We start from the raw sequence: 18,043 nt of genomic DNA, 5'->3' as shown, positions 1-18,043 counted from the left end.
AAAATGAGTATATTTAATGACAAATACCCTCAATGATATCCAGAATAAGCTTAAGAACAATTCATTTGTGTATAGTCACCGAGGCGTCCGAGTGGAGACACTACACTATCACGAGTAATTGATTATACCATTAATTAACGCGGAAATTGAGTTCGTTTGACTTCATACGTGAGGAAGTCTTCAGTATAACTCCTGATAACTACAAATTCACTATTTATAGACGGAGTCCGATAGTGTGATAAAACTTCCAGAGAGCAGACGACTAAGCTAGGATGTGTCGTCGGGAGAGGCACCTGCAGTGACGACCTTTTTAAATTCATAAGTTTGCCTTGCTAGGTGGAAAACGACGTCTCTCCATTCTCCTAACATTTCAACAACAATCCTATTATTGCTGGTACACAACACCGACCAGTTAATGAAAAAGACACATGTGCAGTACTAAGCTATCTTCTTTACAGTATCGTCTCGCCTGTTGTGTGGGCGAAACTTATGGGCAACAAGGATATCCAAGTATTGTACGTGTATCTTATTCATCACCTAAATAGCTAAGTGGTGGAGCATTAGACAAGCTAAGCTGCACTTGTTATAAACTTTTCACTACCATGTAAACATTACCACAACATTACCACTACATTACCACAACATTACCACAACATTACCACTACATTACCACAACATTACCACAACATTACCACAACATTACCACAACATTACCACAACATTACCACAACATTACCACAACATTACCACAACATTACCACAACATTACCACAACATTACCACAACATTACCACAACATTACCACAACATTACCACAACATTACCACAACATTACCACAACATTACCACAACATTACCACAACATTACCACAACATTACCACTACATTACCACAACATTACCACAACATTACCACTACATTACCACTACATTACCACAACATTACCACAACATTACCACAACATTACCACTACATTACCACTACATTACCACTACATTACCACAACATTACCACAACATTACCACAACATTATCAGAACATTACACTATATGTTTAACTTAACATATATGTCTACTATTCATGTGGCTTATAATTTTTAAAAATTTTATTTCTTAAAGTAATGTCGACAAACAACTTCCTTATAATCCATGAACCAGCATATATATATATATATATATATATATATATATATATATATATATATATATATATATATATATATATATATATATATACATATACATATATGCAATAAGATCACAGTAAACAGGTGATTTCAGAATATGCAAAACAGCCACTGTGAAAGAATAGAGAAATTCCACCGCTTTCGTGACTACTCACGTTATCAAGGAGCAATAAAAGTAATGCATCAAAGGAAGGTATATAAAGGGTCTAGCCCACACCTCACTATCACATCCCACAACAAAGCAACACCTGACACGCGACTCATAAGAAAGAGAACACTGCAGCAGGCCCGCTGGCCTAACTAAACAGGTCCTTCATACAAACCACCAACAAACTATTCTACCCAACACCAGTCCATTCGGACTGGTGTTGCGTTAATACGATTTTTTTTTTGGTTTGAAGGCAAGCATCATGGGTGATAATCCTTGCAACTGTTAACAGGTACAACAGGTACCTCAGCCCTAGTCCGGGAAGACAACAGTAGTCCAGCAGTGTTTAATAATTAATCAGCAACTAAAATGCAATAACTATCGATTGAAAAAATATATAGACAACTAATGGTTTATTCAAGAGAGCAAAATTACCTTAATATCAACTTTCTCCCAAGGGATGGTACGAAGAACAGCCAGTTCAGAACCTTCCACGTCGAGGCTGAAGTAGTCAACGGTAGTTCTGTTGAGAGCCAGCAGGATGGAGTACAGAGGCAGACACTGAACTTCAGCGTAGCCCTGATGGTCATGACCTGTTTTCAGGCTGCTGATCTTACCAATGTTGAAGTCTTGCTTGAACATCACCTAAATTGGATGAAAGTACTGTGATATTGTTTATTAGAAGAGTACCGGTGGTTCAGTGAAAGATGATAGATGGATGAGTGTAATACTTTGTGCATATTATGACAAAAATTATTATTATTATTATTATTATTATTATTATTATTATTATTATTATTATTATTATTATTATTATTATTATTATCAGCAGCAGCAGCATATGCATAAGAAATACTTCACTTGGGGGATAAGAGGTAATCAGATCTGATCCAAGGAAGCGGAAAATAGCTCCCAATTCCTTGAAATAATAGTAATAAACTGTTAATCATCATTCTAACACTAATGTTCAGTCTAAAATAACACGATGTATTTCATTATCTGCGTGATCCCATATCCCACAAGCCCAGCCTCCTCTACCTCAGTGCACGCAATAGGAATAGTGCAGGGTAGTTATACAGTTTTAATGGAGCAAAATATAAAGATATGTATCCTTGTGCATATACACATATTAGCATATATGCATATGTATGCATATATTTATATATGTTATTGTGTATGTGTGCGTGCGTGTGTATGTGTGGTCACCTAAATGTTCTAACACTTAAGTCGAGTTCCAGTTCCTGTCCTGCCTTTCAACTTGCCACTTGCCAGTTCGACTCCCTCCTAGGCTCAAGGGCCCTGTAGTATCTCTTCTTAAAACTGTGTGTAGAGCCTGTCCCATTACCTCACCCAGGTCGTTCCAAGCCCTTGAGTCTGAAAAGTACTTACTGATATTCCTCTGATTCATAAGTGTCTGACTTCCAACCCAACTCTGCCCCCGAATGCTTGTTTTCCGCCTCTCCGTTTATCCCTCTCTAGTATATCAATTCCTCTTAAGTATTTCGTATATTGTTATCATGTTTTACCTGGATGTTCTGTCTAATGTCATCAGGTTCAGTTCCATAAGCTTGTCCTCACGGCTCCTGTTCTTGAGCACTGGAACAAGCCTCATGGCAGACCTGTGCGCTTTCTCCAGTTTCTTAACATACTTTTCAGTTGAGAAGATTAAAAGGCACAATACCGTGACTGGAACAATACCGTGACTGGAATAATGCCATGGCTAAAACAATACCGTGACTGGAACAATGCCATGACTGGAACAATACCGTGACTGGAATAATGCCATGGCTAAAACAATACCGTGACTGGAACAATGCCATGACTGGAACAATACCGTGACTGGAACAATACCGTGACTAGAACAATACCGTGACTAGAACAATACCGTGACTAGAACAATACCGTGACTAGAACAATACCGTGACTAGAACAATACCGTGACTAGAACAATACACAAATAACCGCACACAGGAAAGAGAAACAGGACGACGTTCAGTTTATGACAATGTTTCTCCTGTCCCGGTTATTTCTGTATTATCATGATGTATACTGTGAGATCACCCTGACACTGTTGTATACTGTGAGATCACCCTGACACTGTTGTATACTGTGAGATCACCCTGACACTGTTGTATACTGTGAGATCACCCTGACACTGTTGTATACTGTGAGATCACCCTGACACTGTTGTATACTGTGAGATCACCCTGACACTGTTGTATACTGTGAGATCACCCTGACACTGTTGTATACTGTGAGATCACCCTGACACTGTTGTATACTGTGAGATCACCCTGACACTGTTGTATACTGTGAGATCACCCTGACACTGTTGTATACTGTGAGATCACCCTGACACTGTTGTATACTGTGAGATCACCCTGACACTGTTGTATACTGTGAGATCACCCTGACACTGTTGTATACTTTAAGATCACCCTGACACTGTTGTATACTTTAAGATCACCCTGACACTGTTGTATACTGTGAGATCACCCTGACACTGTTGTATACTGTGAGATCACCCTGACACTGTTGTATACTGTAAGATCACCCTGACACTGTTGTATACTGTGAGATCACCCTGACACTGTTGTATACTGTGAGATCACCCTGACACTGTTGTATACTGTGAGATCACCCTGACACTGTTGTATACTGTGATATCACCCTGACACTGTTGTATACTGTGATATCACCCTGACACTGTTGTATACTGTGAGATCACCCTGACACTGTTGTATACTGTGATATCACCCTGACACTGTTGTATACTGTGATATCACCCTGACACTGTTGTATACTGTGAGATCACCCTGACACTGTTTTATACTGTGATATCACCCTGACACTGTTGTATACTGTGAGATCACCCTGACACTGTTCTATACTGTGAGATCACCCTGACGCTGTTGTATACTGTGAGATCACCCTGACACTGTTGTATACTGTGATATCACCCTGACACTGTTGTATACTGTGATATCACCCTGACACTGTTGTATACTGTGAGATCACCCTGACACTGTTGTATACTGTGAGATCACCCTGACACTGTTGTATACTGTGAGATCACCCTGACACTGTTGTATACTGTGATATCACCCTGACACTGTTGTATACTGTGAGATCACCCTGACACTGTTGTATACTGTAAGATCACCCTGACACTGTTGTATACTGTGAGATCACCCTGACACTGTTGTATACTGTGAGATCACCCTGACACTGTTGTATACTGTGAGATCACCCTGACACTGTTGTATACAGTGAGATCACCTTGACACTGCTGTATACTGTGATATAACCTTGACACTGTTGTATAGTGTGATATCACCCTGACACTGTTGTATACTGTAAGATCACCCTGACACTGTTGTATACTGTAAGATCACCCTGACACTGTTGTATACTGTGAGATCACCCTGACACTGTTGTATACTGTGAGATCACCCTGACACTGCTGTATACTGTGAGATCACCTTGACACTGTTGTATACTGTGAGATCACCTTGACACTGTTGTATACTGTGATATCACCCTGACACTGTTGTATACTGTGAGATCACCTTGACACTGTTGTATACTGTGAGATCACCCTGACACTGTTGTATACTGTAAGATCACCCTGACACTGTTGTATACTATGAGATCACCCTGACACTGTTGTATACTGTGAGATCACCCTGACACTGTTGTATACTGTGAGATCACCCTGACACTGTTGTATACTGTAAGATCACCCTGACACTGTTGTATACTGTAAGATCACCCTGACACTGTTGTATACTGTGAGATCACCCTGACACTGTTGTATACTGTGAGATCACCCTGACACTGTTGTATACTGTAAGATCACCCTGACACTGTTGTATACTGTGAGATCACCTTGACACTGTTGTATACTGTAAGATCACCCTGACACTGTTGTATACTGTGATATCACCCTGACACTGTTGTATACTGTGAGATCACCCTGACACTGTTGTATACTGTGAGATCACCCTGACACTGTTGTATACTGTAAGATCACCCTGACACTGTTGTATACTGTGAGATCACCCTGACACTGTTGTATACTGTGAGATCACCCTGACACTGTTGTATACTGTGAGATCACCCTGACACTGTTGTATACTGTGAGATCACCCTGACACTGTTGTATACTGTGAGATCACCCTGACACTGTTGTATACTGAAAGATCACCCTGACACTGTTGTATACTGTGAGATCACCCTGACACTGTTGTATACTGTGAGATCACCTTAACACTGTTGTATACTGTGAGATCACAATGACACTGTTGTATACTGTGAGATCACCTTGACACTGTTGTATACTGTGAAATCACCCTGACACTGTTGTATACTGTGAGATCACCCTGACACTGTTGTATACTGAAAGATCACCCTGACACTGTTGTATACTGTGAGATCACCCTGACACTGTTGTATACTGTGAGATCACCTTGACACTGTTGTATAGTGTGAGATCACAATGACACTGTTGTATACTGTGAGATCACCTTGACACTGTTGTATACTGTGAGATCACCCTGACACTGTTGTATACTGTGAGATCACCCTGACACTGTTGTATACTGTGATATTACCCTGACACTGTTGTATACTGTGAGATCACTCTGACACTGTTGTATACTGTGAGATCACCCTGACACTGTTGTATACTGTGAGATCACCTTGACACTGTTGTATACTGTGAGATCACCCTGACACTGTTGTATACTGTGAGATCACCCTGACACTGTTGTATACTGTGAGATCACCCTGACACTGTTGTATACTGTGATATCACCTTGACACTGTTGTATACTGTGATATCACCCTGACTCTGTTGTATACTGTAAGATCACCCTGACACTGTTGTATACTGTGAGATCACCCTGACACTGTTGTATACTGTGAGATCACCCTGACACTGTTGAATACTGTGAGATCACCCTGACACTGTTGTATACTGTGAGATCACCCTGACACTGTTGTATACTGTGAGATCACCCTGACACTGTTGTATACTGTAAGATCACCCTGACACTGTTGTATACTGTGAGATCACCCTGACACTGTTGTATACTGTAAGATCACCCTGACACTGTTGTATACTGTGATATTACCCTGACACTGTTGTATACTGTGAGATCACCCTGACACTGTTGTATACTGTGATATCACCCTGACACTGTTGTATACTGTAAGATCACCCTGACACTGTTGTATACTGTGATATTATCCTGACACTGTTGTATACTGTGAGATCACCCTGACACTGTTGTATACTGTGATATCACCCTGACACTGTTGTATACTGTGAGATCACCCTGACACTGTTGTATACTGTGATATCACCCTGACACTGTTGTATACTGTGAGATCACCCTGACACTGTTGTATACTGTGATATCACCCTGACACTGTTGTATACTGTGAGATCACCCTGACACTGTTGTATACTGTGAGATCACCCTGACACTGTTGTATACTGTGAGATCACCCTGACACTGTTGTATACTGTGAGATCACCCTGACACTGTTGTATACTGTGAGATCACCCTGACACTGTCGTATACTGTGAGATCACCCTGACACTGTTGTATACTTTAAGATCACCCTGACACTGTTGTATACTGTAAGATCACCCTGACACTGTTGTATACTGTGAGATCACCCTGACACTGTTGTATACTGTGAGATCACCCTGACACTGTTGTATACTGTAAGATCACCCTGACACTGTTGTATACTGTGAGATCACCCTGACACTGTTGTATACTGTGAGATCACCCTGACACTGTTGTATACTGTGAGATCACCCTGACACTGTTGTATACTGTGATATCACCCTGACACTGTTGTATACTGTGATATCACCCTGACACTGTTGTATACTGTGAGATCACCCTGACACTGTTGTATACTGTGATATCACCCTGACACTGTTGTATACTGTGAGATCACCCTGACACTGTTTTATACTGTGATATCACCCTGACACAGTTGTATACTGTGAGATCACCCTGACACTGTTCTATACTGTGAGATCACCCTGACGCTGTTGTATACTGTGAGATCACCCTGACACTGTTGTATACTGTGATATCACCCTGACACTGTTGTATACTGTGATATCACCCTGACACTGTTGTATACTGTGAGATCACCCTGACACTGTTGTATACTGTGAGATCACCCTGACACTGTTGTATACTGTGAGATCACCCTGACACTGTTGTATACTGTGATATCACCCTGACACTGTTGTATACTGTGAGATCACCCTGACACTGTTGTATACTGTAAGATCACCCTGACACTGTTGTATACTGTGAGATCACCCTGACACTGTTGTATACTGTGAGATCACCCTGACACTGTTGTATACTGTGAGATCACCCTGACACTGTTGTATACTGTGAGATCACCTTGACACTGCTGTATACTGTGATATCACCTTGACACTGTTGTATAGTGTGATATCACCCTGACACTGTTGTATACTGTAAGATCACCCTGACACTGTTGTATACTGTAAGATCACCCTGACACTGTTGTATACTGTGAGATCACCCTGACACTGTTGTATACTGTGAGATCACCCTGACACTGCTGTATACTGTGAGATCACCTTGACACTGTTGTATACTGTGAGATCACCTTGACACTGTTGTATACTGTGATATCACCCTGACACTGTTGTATACTGTAAGATCACCCTGACACTGTTGTATACTGTGAGATCACCCTGACACTGTTGTATACTGTGAGATCACCCTGACACTGTTGTATACTGTGAGATCACCCTGACACTGTTGTACACTGTAAGATCACCCTGACACTGTTGTATACTGTAAGATCACCCTGACACTGTTGTATACTGTGAGATCACCCTGACACTGTTGTATACCGTGAGATCACCCTGACACTGTTGTATACAGTAAGATCACCCTGACACTGTTGTATACTGTGAGATCACCTTGACACTGTTGTATACTGTAAGATCACCCTGACACTGTTGTATACTGTGATATCACCCTGACACTGTTGTATACTGTGAGATCACCCTGACACTGTTGTATACTGTGAGATCACCCTGACACTGTTGTATACTGTAAGATCACCCTGACACTGTTGTATACTGTGAGATCACCCTGACACTGTTGTATACTGTGAGATCACCCTGACACTGTTGTATACTGTGAGATCACCCTGACACTGTTGTATACTGTGAGATCACCCTGACACTGTTGTATACTGTGAGATCACCCTGACACTGTTGTATACTGAAAGATCACCATGACACTGTTGTATACTGTGAGATCACCCTGACACTGTTGTATACTGTGAGATCACCTTAACACTGTTGTATACTGTGAGATCACAATGACACTGTTGTATACTGTGAGATCACCTTGACACTGTTGTATACTGTGAAATCACCCTGACACTGTTGTATACTGTGAGATCACCCTGACACTGTTGTATACTGAAAGATCACCCTGACACTGTTGTATACTGTGAGATCACCCTGACACTGTTGTATACTGTGAGATCACCTTGACACTGTTGTATACTGTGAGATCACAATGACACTGTTGTATACTGTGAGATCACCTTGACACTGTTGTATACTGTGAGATCACCCTGACACTGTTGTATACTGTGAGATCACCCTGACACTGTTGTATACTGTGATATTACCCTGACACTGTTGTATACTGTGAGATCACCCTGACACTGTTGTATACTGTGAGATCACCCTGACACTGTTGTATACTGTGAGATCACCTTGACACTGTTGTATACTGTGAGATCACCCTGACACTGTTGTATAGTGTGAGATCACCCTGACACTGTTGTATACTGTGAGATCACCCTGACACTGTTGTATACTGTGATATCACCTTGACACTGTTGTATACTGTGATATCACCCTGACTCTGTTGTATACTGTAAGATCACCCTGACACTGTTGTATACTGTGAGATCACCCTGACACTGTTGTATACTGTGAGATCACCCTGACGCTGTTGAATACTGTGAGGTCACCCTGACACTGTTGTATACTGTGAGATCACCCTGACACTGTTGTATACTGTGAGATCACCCTGACACTGTTGTATACTGTAAGATCACCCTGACACTGTTGTATACTGTGAGATCACCCTGACACTGTTGTATACTGTAAGATCACCCTGACACTGTTGTATACTGTGATATTACCCTGACACTGTTGTATACTGTGAGATCACCCTGACACTGTTGTATACTGTGATATCACCCTGACACTGTTGTATACTGTAAGATCACCCTGACACTGTTGTATACTGTGATATTATCCTGACACTGTTGTATACTGTGAGGTCACCCTGACACTGTTGTATACTGTGATATCACCCTGACACTGTTGTATACTGTGAGATCACCCTGACACTGTTGTATACTGTGATATCACCCTGACACTGTTGTATACTGTGAGATCACCCTGACACTGTTGTATACTGTGATATCACCCTGACACTGTTGTATACTGTGATATCACCCTGACACTGTTGTATACTGTGATATCACCCTGACACTGTTGTATACTGTGATATCACCCTGACACTGTTGTATACTGTGATATCACCCTGACACTGTTGTATACTGTGATATCACCCTGACACTGTTGTATACTGTGATATCACCCTGACACTGTTGTATACTGTGATATCACCCTGACACTGTTGTATACTGTGATATCACCCTGACACTGTTGTATACTGTGATATCACCCTGACACTGTTGTATACTGTGATATCACCCTGACACTGTTGTATACTGTGATATCACCCTGACACTGTTGTATACAGTGATATCACCCTGACACTGTTGTATACTGTGATATCACCCTGACACTGTTGTATACTGTGATATCACCCTGACACTGTTGTATACTGTGATATCACCCTGACACTGTTGTATACTGTGATATCACCCTGACACTGTTGTATACTGTGATATCACCCTGACACTGTTGTATACTGTGATATCACCCTGACACTGTTGTATACTGTGATATCACCCTGACACTGTTTTATACTGTGATATCACCCTGACACTGTTTTATACTGTGAGATCACCTTGACACTGTTGTATACTGTGATATCACCCTGACACTGTTGTATACTGTGATATCACCCTGACACTGTTGTATACTGTGATATCACCCTGACACTGTTGTATACTGTGATATCACCCTGACTCTGTTGTATACTGTGAGATCACCCTGACACTGTTGTATACTGTGAGATCACCCTGGCACTGTTGTATACTGTGAGATCACCCTGACACTGTTGTATACTGTGAGATCACCCTGACACTGTTGTATACTGTGAGATCACCCTGACACTGTTGTATACTGTGAGATCACCCTGACACTGTTGTATACTGTGATATCACCCTGACACTGTTGTATACTGTGATATCACATTGACTCTGTTGTATACTGTGAGATCACCCTGACACTGTTGTATACTGTGAGATCACCCTGACACTGTTGTATACTGTGAGATCACCCTGACACTGTTGTATACTGTGATATCACCCTGACTCTGTTGTATACTGTGAGATCACCCTGACACTGTTGTATACTGTGAGATCACCCTGACACTGTTGTATACTGTGAGATCACCCTGACACTGTTGTATACTGTGAGATCACCCTGACACTGTTGTATACTGTGAGATCACCCTGACACTGTTGTATACTGCGATATCACCCTGACACTGTTGTATACTGGGAGATCACCCTGACACTGTTGTATACTGTAAGATCAATCTGACACTGTTCTATACTGTGAGATCACCCTGACACTGTTGTATACTGTGAGATCACCCTGACACTGTTGTATACTGCGATATCACCCTGACACTGTTGTATACTGTGAGATAACCCTGACACTGTTGTATACTGTGATATCACCCTGACACTGTTGTATACTGTGATATCACCCTGACACTGTTTTATACTGTGATATCACCCTGACACTGTTGTATACTGTGATGTCACCCTGACACTGTTGTATACTGTAAGATCACCCTGACACTGTTGTATACTGTAAGATCACCCTGACACTGTTGTATACTGTGAGATCACCCTGACACTGTTGTATACTGTGAGATCACCCTGACACTGTTGTATACTGTGAGATCACCCTGACACTGTTGTATACTGTGAGATCACCCTGACACTGTTGTATACTGTGAGATCATCCTGACACTGTTGTATACTGTGAGATCACCCTGACACTGTTGTATACTGTGAGATCACCCTGACACTGTTGTATACTGTGAGATCACCCTGACACTGTTGTATACTGTGAGATCACCCTGACACTGTTGTATACTGTGAGATCACCCTGACACTGTTGTATACTGTGAGATCACCCTGACACTGTTGTATACTGTGAGATCACCCTGACACTGTTGTATACTTTAAGATCACCCTGACACTGTTGTATACTGTAAGATCACCCTGACACTGTTGTATACTGTGAGATCACCCTGACACTGTTGTATACTGTGAGATCACCCTGACACTGTTGTATACTGTAAGATCACCCTGACACTGTTGTATACTGTGAGATCACCCTGACACTGTTGTATACTGTGAGATCACCCTGACACTGTTGTATACTGTGAGATCACCCTGACACTGTTGTATACTGTGATATCACCCTGACACTGTTGTATACTGTGATATCACCCTGACACTGTTGTATACTGTGAGATCACCCTGACACTGTTGTATATTGTGATATCACCCTGACACTGTTGTATACTGTGAGATCACCCTGACACTGTTTTATACTGTGATATCAACCTGACACTGTTGTATACTGTGAGATCACCCTGACACTGTTCTATACTGTGAGATCACCCTGACGCTGTTGTATACTGTGAGATCACCCTGACAGTGTTGTATACTGTGATATCACCCTGACACTGTTGTATACTGTGATATCACCCTGACACTGTTGTATACTGTGAGATCACCCTGACACTGTTGTATACTGTGAGATCACCCTGACACTGTTGTATACTGTGAGATCACCCTGACACTGTTGTATACTGTGATATCACCCTGACACTGTTGTATACTGTGAGATCACCCTGACACTGTTGTATACTGTAAGATCACGTGACACTGTTGTATACTGTGAGATCACCCTGACACTGTTGTATACTGTGAGATCACCCTGACACTGTTGTATACTGTGAGATCACCCTGACTCTGTTGTATACTGTGAGATCACCTTGACACTGCTGTATACTGTGATATCACCTTGACACTGTTGTATACTGTGATATCACCCTGACACTGTTGTATACTGTAAGATCACCCTGACACTGTTGTATACTGTAAGATCACCCTGACACTGTTGTATACTGTGAGATCACCCTGACACTGTTGTATACTGTGAGATCACCCTGACACTGTTGTATACTGTGAGATCACCTTGACACTGTTGTATACTGTGAGATCACCTTGACACTGTTGTATACTGTGATATCACCCTGACACTGTTGTATACTGTGAGATCACCTTGACACTGTTGTATACTGTGAGATCACCCTGACACTGTTGTATACTGTAATATCACCCTGACACTGTTGTATACTGTGAGATCACCCTGACACTGTTGTATACTGTGAGATCACCCTGACACTGTTGTATACTGTGAGATCACCCTGACACTGTTGTATACTGTAAGATCACCCTGACACTGTTGTATATTGTAAGATCACCCTGACACTGTTGTATACTGTGAGATCACCCTGACACTGTTGTATACTGTGAGATCACCCTGACACTGTTGTATACTGTAAGATCACCCTGACACTGTTGTATACTGTGAGATCACCTTGACACTGTTGTATACTGTAAGATCACCCTGACACTGTTGTATACTGTGATATCACCCTGACACTGTTGTATACTGTGAGATCACCCTGACACTGTTGTATACTGTGAGATCACCCTGACACTGTTGTATACTGTAAGATCACCCTGACACTGTTGTATACTGTGAGATCACCCTGACACTGTTGTATACTGTGAGATCACCCTGACACTGTTGTATACTGTGAGATCACCCTGACACTGTTGTATACTGTGAGATCACCCTGACACTGTTGTATACTGTGAGATCACCCTGACACTGTTGTATACTGAAAGATCACCCTGACACTGTTGTATACTGTGAGATCACCATGACACTGTTGTATACTGTGAGATCACCTTGACACTGTTGTATACTGTGAGATCACAATGACACTGTTGTATACTGTGAGATCACCTTGACACTGTTGTATACTGTGAGATCACCCTGACACTGTTGTATACTGTGAGATCACCCTGACACTGTTGTATACTGAAAGATCACCCTGACACTGTTGTATACTGTGAGATCACCCTGACACTGTTGTATACTGTGAGATCACCTTGACACTGTTGTATACTGTGAGATCACAATGACACTGTTGTATACTGTGAGATCACCTTGACACTGTTGTATACTGTGAGATCACCCTGACACTGTTGTATACTGTGAGATCACCCTGACACTGTTGTATACTGTGATATTACCCTGACACTGTTGTATACTGTGAGATCACCCTGACACTGTTGTATACTGTGAGATCACCCTGACACTGTTGTATACTGTGAGATCACCTTGACACTGTTGTATACTGTGAGATCACCATGACACTGTTGTATACTGTGAGATCACCCTGACACTGTTGTATACTGTGAGATCACCCTGACACTGTTGTATACTGTGATATCACCTTGACACTATTGTATACTGTGATATCACTCTGACACTGTTGTATACTGTAAGATCACCCTGACACTGTTGTATACTGTGAGATCACCCTGACACTGTTGTATACTGTGAGATCACCCTGACACTGTTGAATACTGTGAGATCACCCTGACACTGTTGTATACTGTGAGATCACCCTGACACTGTTGTATACTGTGAGATCACCCTGACACTGTTGTATACTGTAAGATCACCCTGACACTGTTGTATACTGTGAGATCACCCTGACACTGTTGTATACTGTAAGATCACCCTGACACTGTTGTATACTGTGATATTACCCTGACACTGTTGTATACTGTGAGATCACCCTGACACTGTTGTATACTGTGATATCACCCTGACACTGTTGTATACTGTAAGATCACCCTGACACTGTTGTATACTGTGATATTATCCTGACACTGTTGTATACTGTGAGATCACCCTGACACTGTTGTATACTGTGATATCACCCTGACACTGTTGTATACTGTGAGATCACCCTGACACTGTTGTATACTGTGATATCACCCTGACACTGTTGTATACTGTGAGATCACCCTGACACTGTTGTATACTGTGATATCACCCTGACACTGTTGTATACTGTGATATCACCCTGACACTGTTGTATACTGTGATATCACCCTGACTCTGTTGTATACTGTGAGATCACCCTGACACTGTTGTATACTGTGATATCATCCTGACCCTGTTGTATACTGTGAGATCACCCTGACACTGTTGTATACTGTGATATCACCCTGACACTGTTGTATACTGTGATATCACCCTGACACTGTTGTATACTGTGATATCACCCTGACACTGTTGTATACTGTGATATCACCCTGACACTGTTGTATACTGTGATATCACCCTGACACTGTTGTATACTGTGATATCACCCTGACACTGTTGTATACTGTGATATCACCCTGACACTGTTGTATACTGTGATATCACCCTGACACTGTTGTATACTGTGATATCACCCTGACACTGTTGTATACTGTGATATCACCCTGACACTGTTGTATACTGTGATATCACCCTGACACTGTTGTATACTGTGATATCACCCTGACACTGTTGTATACTGTGATATCACCCTGACACTGTTGTATACTGTGATATCACCCTGACACTGTTGTATACTGTGATATCACCCTGACACTGTTGTATACTGTGATATCACCCTGACACTGTTGTATACTGTGATATCACCCTGACACTGTTGTATACTGTGATATCACCCTGACACTGTTTTATACTGTGATATCACCCTGACACTGTTTTATACTGTGAGATCACCTTGACACTGTTGTATACTGTGATATCACCCTGACACTGTTGTATACTGTGATATCACCCTGACACTGTTGTATACTGTGATATCACCCTGACACTGTTGTATACTGTGATATCACCCTGACTCTGTTGTATACTGTGAGATCACCCTGACACTGTTGTATGCTGTGATATCATCCTGACACTGTTGTATACTGTGAGATCACCCTGACACTGTTGTATACTGTGATATCACCCTGACACTGTTGTATACTGTGATATCACCCTGACACTGTTGTATACTGTGATATCACCCTGACACTGTTGTATACTGTGATATCACCCTGACACTGTTGTATACTGTGATATCATCCTGACACTGTTGTATACTGTGATATCACACTGACACTTTTGTATACTGTGATATCACCCTGACACTGTTGTATACTGTGATATCACCCTGACACTGTTGTATACTGTGATATCACCCTGACACTGTTGTATACTGTGATATCACCCTGACACTGTTGTATACTGTGATATCACCCTGACACTATTGTATACTGTGATATCACCCTGACACTGTTGTATACTGTGATATCACCCTGACACTGTTGTATACTGTGATATCACCCTGACACTGTTGTATACTGTGATATCACCCTGACACTGTTGTATACTGTGATATCACCCTGACACTGTTGTATACTGTGATATCACCCTGACACTGTTGTATACTGTGATATCACCCTGACACTGTTTTATACTGTGAGATCACCTTGACACTGTTGTATACTGTGATATCACCCTGACACTGTCGTATACTGTGATATCACCCTGACACTGTCGTATACTGTGATATCACCCTGACACTGTTGTATACTGTGATATCACCCTGACACTGTTTTATACTGTGAGATCACCTTGACACTGTTGTATACTGTGATATCACCCTGACACTGTTGTATACTGTGAGATCACCCTGACACTGTTGTATACAGTGAGATCACCTTGACACTGTTGTATACTGTGATATCACCCTGACACTGTTGTATACGGTGAGATCACCTTGACACTGTTGTATACTGTGAGATCACCCTGACACTGTTGTATACTGTAAGATCACCCTGACACTGTTGTATACTGTGAGATCACCCTGACACTGTTGTATACTGTGAGATCACCCTGACACTGTTGTATACTGTGAGATCACCCTGACACTGTTGTATACTGTAAGATCACCCTGACACTGTTGTATACTGTAAGATCACCCTGACACTGTTGTATACTGTGAGATAACCCTGACACTGTTGTATACTGTAAGATCACCCTGACACTGTTGTATACTGTGAGATCACCTTGACACTGTTGTATACTGTAAGATCACCCTGACACTGTTGTATACTGTGATATCACCCTGACACTGTTGTATACTGTGAGATCACCCTGACACTGTTGTATACTGTGAGATCACCCTGACACTGTTGTATACTGTAAGATCACCCTGACACTGTTGTATACTGTGAGATCACCCTGACACTGTTGTATACTGTGAGATCACCCTGACACTGTTGTATACTGTGATATCACCCTGACACTGTTGTATACTGTGAGATCACCCTGACACTGTTGTATACTGTGAGATCACCCTGACACTGTTGTATACTGTGAGATCACCCTGACACTGTTGTATACTGTGAGATCACCCTGACACTGTTGTATACTGTGAGATCACCCTGACACTGTTGTATACTGTGAGATCACCCTGACACTGTTGTATACTGTGAGATCACCCTGACACTGTTACTGTGAGATCACTGTGATACTGATCACCCTGACACTGTTGTATACTGTGAGATCACCCTGACACTGTTGTATACTGTTAGATCACCTTGACACTGTTGTATACTGTGAGATCACCCTGACACTGTTGTATACTGTGAGATCACCTTGACACTGTTGTACACTGTGAAATCACCCTGACACTGTTGTATACTGTGAGATCACCCTGACACTGTATACTGTCACTACTGTGATACTGTGATCACCCTGACACTGTTGTATACTGTGAGATCACCTTGACACTGTTGTATACTGTGAGATCACCCTGACACTGTTGTATACTGTGAGATCACCTTGACACTGTTGTATACTGTGAGATCACCCTGACACTGTTGTATACTGTGAGATCACCCTGACACTGTTGTATACTGTGAGATCACCCTGACACTGTTGTATACTGTGAGATCACCCTGACACTGTTGTATACTGTGAGATCACCCTGACACTGTTGTATACTGTGAGATCACCCTGACACTGTTGTATACTGTGAGATCACCCTGACACTGTTGTATACTGTGAGATCACCCTGACACTGTTGTATACTGTGAGATCACCCTGACACTGTTGTATACTGTGATATCACCCTGACACTGTTGTATACTGTGATATCACCCTGACTCTGTTGTATACTGTGAGATCACCCTGACACTCTTGTATACTGTGAGATCACCCTGACACTGTTGTATACTGTGAGATCACCCTGACACTG

General features: G+C 41.9%; 1 protein-coding gene across 1 annotated transcript in view; it reads right to left on the bottom strand.

The window, feature by feature from the left end:
- LOC138854785 (uncharacterized) overlaps window positions 1–18,043 on the bottom strand; it is a 438,528-nt gene that overhangs the window by 9,010 nt on the left and 411,475 nt on the right. The window contains exon 6 of the mRNA XM_070099855.1: window positions 1,770–1,979. Coding sequence (XP_069955956.1) covers window positions 1,770–1,979 — 210 coding nt within the window. The remainder of the gene's footprint in view (window positions 1–1,769; window positions 1,980–18,043) is intronic.

This window comes from Cherax quadricarinatus, chromosome 69 (genome assembly GCF_038502225.1).
Source record: "Cherax quadricarinatus isolate ZL_2023a chromosome 69, ASM3850222v1, whole genome shotgun sequence".
NCBI lineage: Eukaryota > Metazoa > Arthropoda > Malacostraca > Decapoda > Parastacidae > Cherax > Cherax quadricarinatus.
The sequence above is the reverse complement of the archived record's forward strand: the minus strand, read 5'-3'. Positions and strand labels throughout refer to the sequence as shown.